The sequence below is a fragment of the Panthera pardus genome, unplaced genomic scaffold (assembly GCF_024362965.1).
Source record: "Panthera pardus isolate Hobbes unplaced genomic scaffold, ASM2436296v1 HiC_scaffold_8, whole genome shotgun sequence".
Taxonomy (NCBI): domain Eukaryota; kingdom Metazoa; phylum Chordata; class Mammalia; order Carnivora; family Felidae; genus Panthera; species Panthera pardus.
In genome coordinates, this window is record NW_026527013.1 from 121,051,092 (window position 1) to 121,067,854 (window position 16,763).

General features: G+C 50.0%; 1 protein-coding gene and 2 long non-coding RNA genes across 6 annotated transcripts in view; 2 read left to right on the plus strand and 1 right to left on the minus strand.

The window, feature by feature from the left end:
- The window catches only part of MTURN (maturin, neural progenitor differentiation regulator homolog), a 28,863-nt gene extending 23,181 nt beyond the window's left edge, over positions 1–5,682 (plus strand). Inside the window, exon 3 of the mRNA XM_053898463.1 lies at positions 324–5,682. Within this exon, the coding sequence (XP_053754438.1) occupies positions 324–434 (111 nt within the window). The 3' untranslated portion in view covers positions 435–5,682. The remainder of the gene's footprint in view (positions 1–323) is intronic.
- A 1,766-nt stretch (positions 5,683–7,448) lies between these two features.
- The window catches only part of LOC109263910 (uncharacterized), a 36,730-nt gene continuing 27,415 nt past the window's right edge, over positions 7,449–16,763 (plus strand). The window contains exons 1-2 of one of the 2 annotated variants that reach the window (XR_002078461.2): positions 7,449–7,996; positions 8,841–9,226. This is a non-coding gene — a long non-coding RNA (uncharacterized LOC109263910). Of the gene's footprint in view, positions 7,997–8,840; positions 9,227–16,763 lie in introns of those variants that run through there. The other variant, XR_008420666.1, reaches the window with a different exon arrangement.
- LOC109263909 (uncharacterized) lies at positions 10,279–16,563 on the minus strand. Of its 3 annotated transcripts, none has more exons than XR_008420668.1 (3): positions 16,189–16,563; positions 14,968–15,255; positions 10,279–10,557 (listed from the first exon to the last, which is right to left on the minus strand). It is a non-coding gene; the product is annotated as an uncharacterized LOC109263909 (long non-coding RNA). The 3 variants fall into 3 exon arrangements; XR_002078459.2 differs by lacking the exon at positions 16,189–16,563 and having other exon boundaries at positions 14,968–15,046; positions 15,140–15,367; XR_008420667.1 differs by lacking the exon at positions 16,189–16,563 and having other exon boundaries at positions 14,968–15,367.

Here is a 16,763-nt window from a genome sequence, read left to right on the forward strand (position 1 = left end):
ATCCCAGATGTGTGTGTGTGTGCATAGACACTCTATTATTGTACATGGGGGTGTGGTGCCATGCTTTGCTACTTAAAAGTAGAGAAATCTCCAGGCTCCCCAAGAAAACTTAGCCTTTTGGGCACCAGCCCATTAAAGCTTTGACATTTCCACCCAATACGGTTATAAAAATAATCGTGGGCACAGTTCACACCAGTGGGGAATCCATCGGTGCTGTGCTAAGTCCTGTCAGGTGCTGTTGAATTGGGATCAGACGTCTTTGATTACCTTCCTGCCCGCGGGCCACTTGGTACTCACGGCTGGTTCTCTTCTCTCTCCTGTAGTTACTGGGGCTTCCGGATGCAGACGATGATGCGTTTGAAGAGTACAGTGCAGACGTGGAAGAGGAGGAGCCAGAGGCGGACCACCCCCAAATGGGGGTCAGTCAGCAGTAAACTTCCGAGGGCTCCCACCGAGGAGAGTAAACCCCCGGTACCTGAGGTGGGGTTGCGTGCTCCTGGGTTAGCAGTTTGCGTTAGCACTTCGAAACAGGACGTCTGGCTCCCAGCATCCAAATTCAAACCAAGTACCTTTTTATTGACCACAAAATTTCTGGAATGAGCTTTGCTCAGAAGTGACCTGAAGTTTACTTCCGTTTCCGTGGGTTTCTATGGAGTTGTCTCGGTAGCCTTTGCCATTTTGAAGTTAGAGTCCATTTTGTGGCTGACCGTTCTCTCCTGAGTTTGTGTTGAAGAACTCACTTTCACTGACTCGAACGTAGAGAACTCGGAATGTATTAAGGATTATGTTTTGAGTCCTCACAGGTGACATTATTGAGGGGAAAAGCATGGCAGAGAAGAAATGCAGTCTGCACTTTTTACGTACTTTTTAAGTGTCCATGAGTGAAGGAATTTGCTTATAAGGCATGAGTTTTAATACCTAGTCATTAAACTGCACAAGTGCAAATACAAGGGCAGAAAAGGATAATCACTTAGCTTTGGATGAAGAGGGTAAGGGAGGCAAAGAAGCCTTTGCTTAAGTGTTCCGCCATCACTAAGTTACCTGGATAGATTGCAGCTGGTTCATGGTTAGGTGCAAACATGCCTTGCATGTTCAGTTATTTCAAAACATGCTAATTCCAAAGCCACTTTTAAAATCGAATAGCGGAAAATATAGATGGGGTGACATAAATTATTGATTTCTTTAAAATGTTTATAAACCGTCCCACATATGAAATGAAACATTTACGTTCTCTCTTTATAACCAGATGGCAACTTGTTAAATCATGAAAACATTCAGAATCCAAGTGCCACTTAAACTTTGAAGCCATAGGTAGATTTAACGGGGAAATAAACCAGGATAATTTTTTTTTTTAATGTGATGGAATCCTTCTTTACTTTCTTAATTTGTCTTTTATTCTTTAAAAAAAGAAAAGTCAAGAAAAGGATCCCACTGTATAATTTCTTAAAAAAAAAAAAACAAATGTCATCAGGTGCTTCGAGGAACCTAACTGCCGTGACTTTTTAAAGCGATAGGAACATGAGAATCTTTCAGTCGTGGGTTAGCTTGGTTCAAAGGGGGGAAGTTCTAATGATCAAACTACTAAGACAACTCACAGAAACAACTGCTTAATAATTGGAAACACTGCTGTCAGTATTCAGCCAACAAATACGTTTCCAAGGGAAATCCTTTGGAACGCTAAGGTGGAGTTATTTAAAGTAATTCATTTTCTTGGACCTCTCTGCATCTCTCGTGCCGATAACTTAGGACGCAGAATGCCTCTTCCACAACCCTTAACTAAACGTAGCATCTGGGGTGGGAATTTTAACATGCACACACATGCCTGCGAGGTGGTCATAGTTTGGGATTAACAATAAAAGCAGCAGCAGCGGAGAGCACAGAGCTTATGGGAGTCTTGTGTATCTTCCAGGCATGTCAGTGTCAACCTGCTTAGCTAACATTTTCTGTTTAATTGATTGGTGCCGTGACGAGCACGGCTGCTTGTGGCAGAACCGCGTGCTGCGGTTTTAAGTCATCGGGGAAAACAATGCGGTGGTTTCCATCCGTGCTTCGGTACCCGCGTGTTTTTCCTTGCTTGGAAAAACCATATCGAAGGTTAGCTTCCAGGGGAATGATGTCCCTCTGAGCCGCCTGTTCACACGACACACCTTGGTGTTTCATCCAGCGGGGTGAGCGTATCCCGTGCTTTGCTCCCCGTGTTCCGACCGGCCCCGTACCCGAGCGCAGGTGATTGTGTTCTGTAGATGCCACTCAAGTTTGGTGGCCTCTGTGTTGACACCGTGTTGACTCCACGGGCTGAAAGAGTAAGAATGACTTCTGCCACTGAAATGAAGAAGCTTGAGGAGGGACGCTGGAATTTTACACGGAGAGGCTCAAAATCTGAGTTTCCGTATGTTCGAACGTGGACGTTAATAGAAAAATGTATTTTATGAGAAAGCGTTTAGGCTTTGACCAAATGCGCTCTGGTATTATTATGTTAATGTCTCTGTTTATAAAAACCGCCCCGAGGTCAGCTCAGCCGGTCACTGGGCTGAGGAGAAATCTCGTCTTTGTTCTGCCCCCGGGGTTGAGGATGCCATTGCTGTATGTTACTTATTTCCAAGGCCAGACCACTGACGGCGTCAACACATCGGACTGTTTCCTCTCCAACTTCCTTTCCTCTGATTGTGCACACCCGCGCCCGGGCACACGCTCACGCCCACCTGGCTGTGCGTTGTGTGTGCGGGTCGCGTGCGGCGTCAGAGCTCGCCTGGTGCAGAGCTCCACCCGGATGGGTCAGCGAGGCAGGCCGCCTGCGGTGGTTGTCACGGAAGAGGTTCCACAGTTAGACACATTCCTGACTTTCCCGAACATAGAACACTTACGAAGAGGCAGTGTGGTGCAGCAGAAGGAGCGCCGGCCCAGGAGTTAGGACAGAGACCTGGGTTCTAATCCTGGCTCTGCCGGTGACCGTGTGACCTTGGGCAAATCACCTAACTTGCCTGAAACAAGGGGTGTTTTCCCTTCCTGCTTCCACCACGGTCGCCCCATAGCTGCCTTATGACGTGTGTGTGTGTGGAGAGCAACCGTCAAGGAAAGCTTTAGGGAAATGAGAAAGAAACACATTTTGAATCACGCCAAGATGCTAACCTGAGGATCCTGGCCACAGGACCACCTTGGAGTATGTTTCTGTTGGTCTGTGAGTGTTGAAACCCCCTCAAGCCTGATCCTGAGGGGCTGATGACTTCCTGTCCCTTAGACAAGAGGGTAAAGTAAGGCTTCTGAAGATCTAGAAACACACTTGTCCCGGATAGGCAGGCTTCGTCATTGGAAGGCATAGCTTTTCCTTGTGCCCTGATAGACAGTGGCTTCGGAAGTGGAATAAGTTCCCTGAAGAGTAGCTGGAAGAGAGTGGAAGAGGAATACTTTTGCTTTTTTGCCGTGTCATCCAGTAGAAAGAAAAGCGCGAGAGAGAATGTGTGTGAGTGCGTGTAGATGTGCGAATGGTGGTGGCACACGTGTGGGGGGGTGGCGATCGGTGGCTTGTTGGTCATTGTGGGCCAGCTGTGAATGAAGTCAGGCCTCTGGCGACATGAAAAAACCTTGATCCTGGGTTTGAGAGACATTTTCCGTATGGCAACTGGTCCCTGTCTCTGCCTGATGGTCCTACTGAGCGCACTTCGGGGAACCAGAGAATGAGTTAGGGAGCCAGGGAAGGAGGTGGGACCCCACGCGATGCCTGCCAGCACCCCGGATTCAAGTACACGGAGATGTCCCCTCAAGTCTCCCAGGCTCATAGCAGCACGTAGGACTTTTTTTTTTTTTTTATGTGACTAGAACATGAAAAGTCTTTGATTTAGGAATTCTCCTTGTGTCCTGGTTGCCAGAACTAGGTTTCGTGTCCTTCAGTGAAAAATCTCTCTCCTCTCGTAGCTACTGTCATTTTTCACCTACAAACGGAAACCTTTCCTCCAGCACAACTACATCTCTGACTGTTGTGTCTGTCTCCTAAGAGCACAAAGTGGATGGACCTAGGGGGGCTGTGCTTGCAGAGCATCGTCGGAATTCATATTTTAGAAATCTACCTTGCACGTGAAAATTCACAGGTTGGGAAACCGGTATGAATACATCTGATTTCCCACGGTTCGAGAGGCACATGGGAACAGGCGGGACTTAATCTGGGGCGGGAGGAGATGAGAGAGGGAGAATGGGAGAGTTAGGGAGTCCGATTCTTAAAAGAAAAGAAAAAGCCCGAAGGCAGTTATCGCGTAAGGTATAGGAAAACTGTCTTCATGGCATTCACGCTAGGAGCCCGCTTTCCTCAAAGGGATGGCCTGAATGTTGAGAGGCGAGGCCTGTGTCGGGGGTGGCTTTGTGGCTTTACAGATGCCCCCCAGCCAAGGAGACCGCGGGCGCGTCCTGCAAATATGGTGGAGTTTTCCTCAATAAGCCAGCCGTCAGCCAGAGAAGCCTGTCTTCCCAAAGTGCCAACAGATCTGAGGGCTCTCATCACCTGGCAGGCGGAACGTGAACCAGACTGGATCTTGCCCTCAGTGTGGAGGCGGCCAGGGGCTGGAGGGCAGAGCCCGCCCACTGACTCCAAGGTGCTTGAGGGTGGTAGAAAGAGCACAATGAAATCTCAAGGGGCTCACAGATCCCTCTTCCCTATAATGAGTGTTAACCCCGAAGAGGTGCCCCTGCCTATTGCTTCAGATGACCAGAGCAGCCTGAGAGTTTTTTGTTTTGTTTTGTGTTTTTAATTAAAAACTCATCCTCTTCCACAAAGACCCAATTAGTTATCTTGGTTTTGTGACACCAGGTATGACACGAAAGGCTGAAGTTGCTTAGATTCTATACAGCATATCTAAAACTTGCCAGAATGCCGGGAGCCTCTGGTGTCCATGGCAACGTCGTGTCCATGGCAAAATATCTATAGCTCGTGTTCCCCGGACAAATTGTTAAATAATATGTTGTCGTCGATATTTTTATTTAAATGCGTATTATAAAAATAGAGGGCCCGTGAGCGTCACATGTTAGAAGCCTCATGTAAAGCGCTGTATGGCTGAATGGGCACAAGCCGTTGAGAGCGTGCCCCGGGCCACATGAACATAAACATTTAATTTACTGAGAACTGGATTCAAATTCTTCGGTACTGCAGAGAAGGCGGATAGTCTGTTCTTTGTAAAACTGCCTTTCCCTGGTTTTTTCTTTTGTTTCGTTTTTGTTGCTGAAGAGTCATTCTTTAAGTACCTGTTGATAGCCAGATGGATAAAGACACAGAGCAGTACCGTGCACCCCTGTCGGCTTTTTAGAGGAGAAGGCAAATCGTCCACCCTGGGGAAAATCCGACACTATCTGTGGGCCAGTCTTAACTGGTGTCTGAGAGCAGGGTTGAGTCATCTACTTGAGAAGCAAAATCAAGGAACAGTTTTGGGTTTCTTTTTCCTTACGCAGAAAGGTTTCATGCAAGGTGTGTATGCTTTCTTTGCCTTTATATTTCCTTTCCGCGGAATCTCTTGTACATTACAAAACTGTGAAATGGGTTGCCAAAAAATTGTTGCCCTTTGTTTTAGATGCCTCCGGCAGTGTAAATCCTAAACCGATCCCTGTCTGCATCTGCACCTGCCTCTCTCCCCTGCGAGAGAGGATCTCATCCACCCATGTAATTACCATACGCTTGCTATTAAAGAGCCTTCCAAACTATGGTGGTGTTTGCCTCTTTTTTACTCCCTCCACAATGTTTGGTCTGAGAGGACACCTCATGTGACACAAACAAAGGGACAAAGAATGAGGACCGTCAGCTAGCTTGTGGTTGCCAGTGTCGGGGCTGGGTGGGAGATGGCCGGGGGGGAGGAGAGGGAGAAGGCAGTTACGTGAACCACTGACATGATTCAAATGCTGTGGAATTTTGTGACATTAATATATCTGTGCTGATGTCGTGGCTGGTGTTTAGTGCTTTCCCAGTCTTCCTTCAGACCTAGTACTTTAGGTGTGTATACGACGGGTATGACAACCCTATTTTCTCCCATCATAGCGAGGAATCCTTTGTGGCACCGGCTGGAAACCTGTGGTCACTCTGTGATGAATGACCCTGTTTCCCCACTACTCCCTTCCCAGTTATGACTATTTCGTAAGCAGTGACATTTAAAGGATCCGTCCGAAGTTCGTGGTAAAGTCCCATTCTTTGATGAAGAGCAGGTTTCTTTCCCCAAATGAATAGGTCTCCATAGATTGTTAAATGAGATTTGAGATTGCCTCAGTAGACAACAGCGTAGAGGTTGGTGTGTGTGTCTTAAATAACTTCATTTGCAGTTATTTGTGTTTGGCACGGCTGTTATCAGAGATTGGAAGTGAGTAGTGGGCTGTGTGCAGGCATTCCCAGCCTCACTCAGTCAACGATTCTTTCATGACGCCCGATGTAGGACTTGAACTCGTGGAACCGCGAGATCATGACCTGAGCCGAAACCAAGAATCAGACACTTAACGGACTGAACCACCCAGGCTCCCCGAGTCAACGATGCTGACCTCAGCACGGTGCTGGCATGATCTTCCCCAGCCAAAGCCTTTCTTCTGGGGGAATTTCTTTGTGACTGTTATTTGATCACTTTTCATAGATAAACTTTTTTTTTTTTTTAAATGTTCATTCTTTTTGAGAAAGAGAGAGAGTGCGGGGGAGGGGCAGAGAGAGAGAGGGAGACAGAGGGTCTGAAGCAGGCTCTGCCCTGAGAGCAGAAAACCCACCCGATGCGGGGCTTGAACTCATGAACCGTGAGATCATGATCTGAGCTGAAGTTGGACGCTTAACCGAGGGAGCCACCCGGGTAACCCCACAGGTAAACTTGTTAAAATGTAGCTCGACTCCTTTATCTAATTGCAGAGACTGGTGTTAGAAAGACCCACATTTCCCCCTTTGTGGCGAATCGTTCTGAAATCCATTGGCTGGGGGTAAAGGTTCTCCCCGGGCTCCCCCCTGACCAGCGATGTGGCCGTGTCACCTCTCCCCGTCCCCCATCTTTGTCTCCTCATCTGTAAAAATAAGACTGTGGACTCATTTCCAAGTTCCCTCCAGGCACTAGCATTGTGGGGATGTGTCTCGTCTTGGCCAGTGGGGCTAGGGAGGGTGGGAGGCAACGTTTATAATGAAACTGTGTCTCATGAAACCAGGACTGGGTGGTGACATTGGCAGAACTGTGTTTCTCTGATTTTGAGCCCATCTTCCTAGAATCCCTTCTAGGGGCCAAAATCGTGGGTGCACGTCAGCCCAGATGCTCATGTCTCAGGGTACTTTCTCCTGCCTTCCTACACTTCTCTTTGCGATCAATACTGTGGAATAAAGAGCCACAACAAAATAGGAAGATTTGGGGTATTTTGCTTTGGACTGTAGCTCACAGTCTCATTTCCTTTAGAAACGAATCTCGCTTCCATAGGAAAGTCAGGTCGGGCGGGACGCTTTTTTTTTTTTTTTTTTCCTCCAGTGTTCATTGTGGACATGAGTGGGTTGAAGTCAAACAAGGTAAACCGAACTAAACCCACCACCCAGTATCTGGACCCTGTGGGGGGGTTTGGACCACATACGGGCCTGACGCCTGTATGCAGGGGGGTGTGGCACAGCGTTTTGCCTGGTGCCCTGCTGAATCGGGGTGAGCGAACGTTCTTTCCCTTTGGCACGCCTGGCCATCTGTTACTTTGGAAACCCCAGAAACGCGTCCTGAGATAAGCTGGCACTGTACTTTTCCTCTTAGATCCGTAGTAGAAAAGTAACTCTGAAACGCTCTATCTCTGACCTGCCTTTTTCCCTTCTGGAGCAGAAAACATTGACATTTATGAAAATCTGGGCCAGCCGTAGTTAGGCAGCCTGAGAATGAGGTAGGCATTTCCTATTAGGTAACGTTGAAAGGAGCAGAGACATTTCCTCCTCCTTATTTTCTAGGAAAATACGGCAACACCACAGATGGAGAAACCGGCTGTAGAACGAAGCTGGTCCTTTGGGATGCTTTTTAATTGGAAGCCTCTAGAGGTCAGCACTGCATAAAAAAGGGCTTTCTAGTTCTGGGTCAAGCCGGCGCCCGTGTCTTGGTGGAGCGTTTGGGAGAGAAGGGCCAGCAGACCCCCGGCACGAGGAGAGAGGTGAAGAGCCGGGCTGTGTGTGGGAGAGCAAGGCATAGGGTCCTTTCCCTTATACAAAGCCCTAACATTTGTCCTGGGTTGTTTTTCTCCTCCCCCCCCCCTCTTCTCATCCATCTTTCCCTACAGCTCCCACACCCTGTGGGCACACACTGTCAGCTCAATAAACACGACTTATTGACCGATCGATGAAGCGTGGCATTTAGCTCATTCGGAGAAGGGCTGGGGAGACGCCAAAGAGGAGATGGACGGCACAGTGCACTTTGCTTTGAGCGAGGGGAGGAGCCCCTCTGGGCCCCGGCGGCCCGGAGCCTTTCTCGTTATTAGGCGGCAGGCTTTGCTCAGCCCTGCAACTTGCAGTCAAACTTCAGGGTGCCATGGGCAGTGCTGGGACCACAGGTTTCCACTTGGAACCCCATCAGGCTTCCTGATGCTCCCAGATCAGGAGTGGGTGGGGAAGGGTTTTAGGACCCTTAGATCCGACCAGAACGGAAGTGGTTGGGAGTCCCCCAAAACGGGTTGACACTCCTGGGGCGGGGAGGGGAGACTCCAGGGCACAAGATGCAGTTGGAATATGCTCGGGCTGGTGGCTCAGGCTTCACAGCCCGCCGCAGGCCAAATCCAAACCCGGAGGCAGCGTTGGGAGCTCCCCGTAGCTCCCAGTGGTGCCTCGGGGTTTCTTTTTAGCCCAAGAAGGAACAGAAAAGCCCTTTCTCTCTTCTCTCTCTCCTGTTCAGGGTTTTTCGTGTTCCTGTCTACTGAGTTAGGCCTAGCCTAGCCCACAAATGGTGTTGACAGCTGTCCTTTGCTGGGTGATTTCACTGGGCCTGGGACCCACTGACGGAAAAGGGATATTGGTGGAAAGGACAACTAACATGCCGCACGCACAACAGAAGCCCAGACTCCCCGGAAAAACGTCTTACCGGTCAGCGACTTAACGGCAGTCTCACTGCTACCGTTAGGTTTCAGAATCATCCTGGTGAGTGCGGACAAGGCCCAAGGTTCCCTGCTCCCCAGTGTTGGTTGTATTCGGTGCAACTGACTCTTCCGACATCTTGTCGTGAAGCCGGCAGTGCTGAGTGAATAAATCCAAGCTGTGTATGGCATTACATACAAAACTCTATTTTAACAAACTTTTATAAAGCTCCTTCTATCAGTTTAAGTAGCAAGCACAAAGCTCCTTTTAACTCCTCATATCCTTCCAGCATAAGGTAGATGTCATTTGGTAGCCCCCTTTGACAGATAAGGAAACTGAGGCACACAGAAGTTAAGCAAATTTCACAAAATCACACAGCTAGTAAGTTCTGGAGCTGGGATTCGAACCAAGGCAGTGTGCCTTCAGAGCCCTTTTAACTGCTCTGCTCTGAATAGGGTCATTGGGGATGGTCTTAACGTTTAATGAAACCTCTGGCTCTTTGCTCAGCACTGCGGAGGCCCTGCCCGTAAGCTTCACGCAGAGAACGCTAAACACTATTAGTCTGCTTGGTTGCTGTGCACAGGATGGACTAAAGGGAACGTTACTTTAAGTCTTTGCCTTGCCCAGGACCAGGTTGGCCATGCCCGGTGGATTAGGGTGCTGAGACATTTTTTTTTTTTTTCTAGTATCCATGTAGTGGCAAAGATTTAAAAGTGATTGGAAGAATTGGAACAACAGGCTTGTTGAAATAATTTAGTAAATTGGTAAGACAAGAGGATCTCTAGGCAGGTGTGCGGCTGTGGGGACAACCAGTACGCTGTCCTTTCTGTTCCCTTCTTTCTAGGTCTCGCCCCCTGAACGGCCCTTTCCGGGGCCGTTACAGACTCTTCTAATAACAGAAGAGGCTATTACAGACACCTGGTCATGAAGCGGCTTTTACCCAAGCTTGCCCTGAAGTAGCCAGGCGCGTAATTCGCTCTGTGGTCAGGCTAGGACCTGAGAGCAGGGAGAAAGCTCTCCTTGTCTGCTTATCCCTCATACCAGTCACCACCACACACTGGAGACTTCTGTCTCCGTGTATCTCCCTGGGTCGTCCCAACACGCTTCCAGCCCCCCCGCCCTCCAGCCCTTGCCTTCCGCCTCTGTGCCAAGACAGCAGCGTGCACCCCGTCAATGCCCCCAGCAATGCTGCTTGTCTTAGCACGGCTTTGTGCAGACTGCCTGGAAATCGAAGGACGCGTTGCAAAGCCAAAGTCAAGTTTGATTTGGAGCTCGTGTTCTTGTTTGGATGACCTCCACCGTTGTTTCCTCTGCAAATGCAGGGGACAAAAGAGCCGGCCAGGTCATAGCCCGTAAGAAATGTTGGCATCCCAACCCGGCCTTCCTGGGTTCTGAGATCTCAGGTGGCCTCACTCAGATCCCCCGTGATTGGGACCTTGTGGTCTTGGCACGCCGGCGTGGGCTCGTGGCTCGTGGCTGCAGGGAGAGTGTGCGGCACCCCAGGAGCAGCGCTTCCCCGTTTTCCAAACGATGCGCAGCTGAAGGGAAGAAGAGCAGAAAAGGTGAGTCAAAAACACTCCTTTGAAAACGGCAGTTCTCCAGGGATCACGAGGCTGCGCAGGTTTGGAAAGAGAAGGGCACAGTGTTACATGGTAACGAAGACAAAGTTGGTTTTCTGGATCCGGCTCCTCCTTCCCATAGGGCCTTGGTCTTTTAAATCTGTAGTTTCTTCTGCTTAGATGTGTGAAGGGCCACTTGGAGCCTTAGGCTGCAAGGGGCAGTAAAAATACAAACCGTCGCGGAGGATCAACTTTAACATGGGTCTGGGGAGTGTCGGGGTTTAACAGTTTCTGACTGCAATATTCCCTGTCATCAGAAATAGAAATCTCATAGCTCGAGAGGACTTCAGCTACAGTCTCACCCCAAATCTCACTCTGTGATAGGATTTCAAGTCGCATGCACCCTTGAGGGCTATATCAGGGTCTGCCTCTCCCCCGACCGCACCCCTCCGTTCTCTCCTCCCCAACCTTGCCTGACATCGAGCACTCTGTACGTTACAGTTCATCTACGTTTAAAACGGGATATAATTACGTCCTTTACTAGACAACGCTATGTCTTCAGAAGCAGGTGCTTTATTTGCGAGTGGCCTTAGCTTCCAAAGTGTACTCAGAGGAAAGTCCCAGTAAGCAAAACAACTGTTGGGTGACCCAGGCCACTTGTGAGCTGGCTTGCACGGTGTCACTAAAACCCGTGCTTTGGCGGAGGAGTTGGGTCATACTTCGTGATAGAGCTGGACTGTGCTGATCTCTTTTGATTCCCCCTTCCTTCTAAGACTATTTCTGACTCTTGCCAGCTCCCAAATGGCTCCTATAACTGGTTACAAGAAGGGCTAAGTGGGATGATAGGACTGATTTGGGGTGAAACTCTTTTTTTTTTTAATTTTTTTAAGTTTATTTATCTATTTTGAGAGAGACTGAGCCAACATGAGTAGGGGAGGGGCAGAGAGAGAGACAGAGAGAGTCAATCTCAAGCAGGCTCCGCACCATCAGCACAGAGCCTGATACAGGGCTCGAACTCACGAGAAGTGAGATCAGGACCTGAGCCGAAACTGAGAGTCAGACACTTAGCCAACTGAGCCACCCAAGCACCCCTGGGGTGAAGCTCTTGCCAGGCTGGAAACATAATCTGGTGCCCTCATGAGAGAGGTGGGTGGGAAGCGTCTCCCCATGCAGCTCGCGAGCTTTTGGAAAAGATCTCTCATCCGGAAGCAGGCCAAAAATGTCATCTAACTCTGTGCTCATGAACTCATCAAACCCACCCACATGGTGTGTTCTCTTCAGAACTGGGGCCAGCGCTCTGCGTCATGCGTGAGGGAGTATTCCCCAAAGTGCACTTCAAACCTTGCTCTGACCCCGCAACTGTTCAGCTCTGGAAGAGTGCCGACAGAATTGGCCACGCGCTCTGGAAAATCTCATTTGGAAGCTCGTGTTGGTGAGTCTGGATGGGATTTTGACCCAACGGACGCAGGATCGGGTATTCTACTTGGTGCTTGGAGTCCACCCCCCCAGGGACGGCCCTGCCTGCTGCTGAGGGAGAGGGCTACAGATGTGGAGCGGGGCGCAGCGGCTGCTGGGAAACACAATGACCTCGGTCTCTTGGTCTGTCATCAAGACAATGGCACTTTTGTGCATCCTCTAGAAATAGAACTTTTCATCTGGCACCACAGCGTGCTACATTCTGGAGCAGTGATGTCACAAGAAGGCAGAGACTAGGGGATTCATCCTCCTGGGCAGGGTGACTGACACTGTTTCCCGATCTCCGCACATTTACTGATGTCACCCATTTCCCCCAAACCACAGCGGCCTCGGGGGGAGGAGAGAATCACAACGAAAGGCAGATTCTCATGTCTGTGGCTCTGAAACTTACTCTGGGGATTCCCAGCCCTTCTCTCTCCTGTTCCTCCCAAATGGCCCGGGCTGTTCCTTGAGATGTCTCTTGTATGTTTCACAGGCTCGCCTTCACTTGTACCCAGTGTTCTCCTTTCTGGCTTTAACTCACGGCCGTTTCTGCTAATGCTGCACAGCTCCAAAGCGTAGCTGGGCTGGGACAGTCTCAGTCACTGTCCACCAAAGGTACCCTCCTTGTGCCACTGCCTGCCTGTGTGGGCCCCGCAGCCACCGGTCCAAGGCGTTGAGGCCCTGGCCGTGTGGTCCAGGATGCTGGCAACCATGCAGGTGCTGCCCTGGTGAGAGCCTGCTCTGTTTCTATTTATCTGTTAATCCAGCCACTCACCAGAGGAGTCTGAGTCCTGAAAGTTCAATGTGCTTCTGCATGACGGGCTCAGAAAAAGCTTTTATCCAGCCTTTCCCAAGGTCACCCTCCAACGTTAGTGAGCCTGGCATGTTTCTTGTGAGTTCTGCCCACGGAGGCTCATCAGCCCCTCCTGGAACAGGCTCTTGAAAGGTCTACCTGTCCTAGACCTGGTCAATCTGTCCAGAAATGGCAGAAGCTGGAACTCGCCATCCTCCTGTATTAGGGTGGGTAGGTGCCTCGGGTGACCCCCACCATGCTGAGTGGGGGGGGCAGGGTTTAGCCGGGACTGGAAGGCTCAAGGTCCTGTGATTTGAAGTATCCTGTGCCATACAGGAAGTACTTTAGTAAAGACATGAGTCAGGTGACTCCACACTGTAAAAGCTATTATGCACAGAGTTGACCATTAAAAAGTGATTTCTTGGGGCGCCTGGGTGGCTCAGTCAGTTAAGTGTCTGACTTCTGCTCAGGTCATGATCTCCTCGTCCATGAGTTCAAGCCCCCTCGTTGGGCTGTGTGCTGACAGCTCAGAGCCTGGAGCCTGCTTCAGATTCTGTGTCTCCCTCTCTCTCTCCCCCTCCCCCGCTCATGCGCGCTCTCTCTCTCTCTCTCTCTCTCTCTCTCTCTCTCAAAATAAGAAATACACATTTAAAAAAAATGTGATTTCTAGATCCTCAGACTAACAAAAGCCTAGGCCACCAATCGGGCTTTTAAGTGGGGAGCCTGTGAAACGGGCAGGTTCTTGGACTGGTGCCCCCAGGGCCTGGTGAACACGGGCAGCTGTGTGCTTACAGATACTCCAGGCGGTGCTGCCTCAGGTGGTCCACACTCGGAGAAACCCTGCGGTTGAGCCGGCCTCCAGGCTAGGAATCATTCACTGTGTTGGGAGGGAGCCAAAGACTCACCAGGCAGTCCCTGTGTGCCAGGCGCTGGGCAAAATGCCTTCGTGGTCCTAACGCATTTTTTTCCACAAAGAGAAAATCCTTATAGAGATGCCACAGTTTTGTCTCCATTAAAATCTCATGACTTGGAGGAAAAAAAAAAAAAGCCACTCCTCTAAGCTCACGTGGTGGCAGAACCAGGAATAAAAGCCAGTTTTGTCTAATTGCAAAGCCTTAGTCTCTTGTCACAAGACGTCACGCTGCTCTTGCGGCATTTGGGGAACAATAATGGGCAGAGGCCAAGTTGTATTTGTCGGCGGTGCTTTTTTACAGCTAAAAACTATTACACCACCCTCAGTACACGGCAAAGAAATGAGAAGATCGTAAAGAGACCGGAAGGCTAAAGAACCGAGGACCCCCTGAAATTCACTACACTCTCCACAATATAAATGTACCATCCAGCGGGCCAACTGAAGATGACATTTCCCGCCAGATAATAAGCTACATGCGGGTAGAGGTGCTGTCTCTTCCGCTCTCCACTGTACCCCCTGTGCTTAGCACAGTCCTGGCATGGGGTAGGCGGTCATGAAACCTTTGTGGAATGAATGAGTGAATGAATGAATGAATGAGGTATGGGGAGAAGAAAGAAATGTTCCTCTTTCTCTCAGGAACGTGGAGAGACTGCTTTGCTCTGAGATTGACCTGCTGTCGCTCACTCATGCATGGAAGCACACAGACCCCAAGACACAACCTTCAGGGACCTGCCTTTATCCCTACATCTCAGAGAAACTGTGTCCAAGAGTTGGTAATGTTGTTGGTAAGTCTCCAAGACTTTTGCGTTTTACCGGGGAATGGGAACAGCAGCGGGTGGATGTCCCAGGTCTCTGTGCCCGCGACCTCGTGATCCCTGAGTGACCGTCAAGGACGTGCCAGTAGATAGGAAAGTCATAAAGCCAGATGCAGCCCTAGACGCGTCCTGGGACACATCCTTTCCCTGGTGGGAAAGCAAGAACATGTGCCATGGCCCTTCCTGTTTTCTGCGCGATAGCGAACCTAGGATAGAGGCTGCCCGAGACATAAGACACCCACTTTCTGGTGCTCTCCAAGACTGCCTGCGTCTACACCATCTCGGAGAAGACTCAGAAACTGCCCCATCCCAGCAGGACAGCCCAGGAGCAGAAAAATGCCCGAGGTGCCTTCTAGGCATGGCAACAAATCAGTATGACATTTGCTCTATCAAACTGTCTTAATCGTTACCTTCAAGAAGATGGAATCTTTTGGTGCCTCTTTTCCAGCCGCAATGGCATGAAATTCCAAATCAATCAGAAGAAAAAATCTGGAAAGAACATAATGTCTTAATCAGCTTGGGCTGCTATAATAGAACACCACAGACTGAGTGGCTTATAAAAAACAGCAATTTATTTCTTACAGTTCTGGACGTCCAAGATCAAGGCACCAGCAGATTCAGTGTCTAATGAGGATCTTCTTCTTGGTTCATGTGTCCTCACATGGCAGGAGGGTTGAGGGAGCTTTCTGGAGCCCCTTCTGTAAGGGCACGGATCCCATTCACGAGGGCACTGCTCCTGTGACCTCATCACCTTCCAAAAGTCTTACCTCCAAATACCATCACGTTGGAGATTAGGTTTCTACGTATGAGTCTCGGGGGAACACATTCAGTTTATAGCATAAAGTCACCTAGGTTTCTGCATCTAGAATAATGTCCATGGGCGCCCCCTATCACCTGTGCTCAGTCACAGGACCTCTCGGGCTTCTTTTTCCCAATTCTCTCTTTAAAAAAAATCTTCCGAAATACTCACCACCCCCCCACCCCCCGTCAGGCCCCAGAATTTCATGATCACCAAGGAAGGAAGTGGGGTGGGTCCCTGAAGGCCTCACAGGCCCGGTCCACCAGTGCTGGGCCACCGATTCTGTGAAAGCTGTTGGCACAACTGGCCTTTGAGACTCACTGTCCTCAGAACCCTGTTTTTGTCTTGCTTCCTCTTTTCTTTTCCGGTCACTTAATTCCAACTGGTTGTTCCTTTCCTACCCCTCTTCCACCTCCCTTCTCATTACTGCACTCACATATTTCCCATTACGGGCCCGCCTTTCTCCCTGGTGACCTTCGAGCAGGCTTTGACTCCCAGGTGTGGTAACCAAACGATAGCCTTGACCCTTCTGCTTCGGACCCCACAGAAGACCGAGTGGCGTTTCCCTGCTATTTCCAAAGATAGGAACTGGGATTTTTGACTTGAGAGAGCTGCATGAGGGCTCTGACACCTTCTCGAAGCCGGGCCACTAGGGGGTAGAACTGAGTTCTGATTGGGACCGGGTCCCCCTGCAGTATCTTCCAGTCGTGTCTGTGTTGACCTCAGGGAGCACCAAGTCGTGCTAATTAATGTGTTCACAAAAGACACGACTGGAATCACTGTTCAAGAGGATCGGTGAGTCTGGAGTGATTCGAGAGTCGGGTTCATTTACCTGCCAGTCAAACAAAACCTCCGAGCTGCCTGGTTTCCCCGTAACACTAACCGCAGCCGCCTTCAGGAGGGGTCCGCCCCAGTGCTGGTTGGTGACGGCCCCAGGCTACGGGGTTCTCTGCCCGGCAGCGGCTCCTCTGCCCAGATTATCTTTCCCACCGCGCCTGCAGCTGGTCCTGCGCAGAACGCATAGACGTGGGGTGGATGCCGCTAAGACTGCTAGTCAGGAAGCCCTGCAAAGGACTTCTATTTTTAGAGAAGGCATTCCTCTGGCGCTCAGGCGCTCTCCAGCCTGCTGAGAAGTCGGCTGCCCTTACCAAAGGGCAAGGCTGCAAACCTCCTCTGCCGCAGAAAGGCGTTGTTCTGCCACAAACAATGGTAGGGTGGCCCTGGCACGATGTCAGATGAGTTGATGGCAGCTGGTTATGCGTTCCCTCTCTGCGTTGACAGCTGAGCCCTGCCAGATCCAGAGCAGTCTTGGATTTGGGTTTTGGAGAATGGATCACACCGAAAGCCAGGGATGGTCTAGCTCCAGTTGGCTTAACTAAGGAAATGGCCATAAGCCATAGGTTGTTA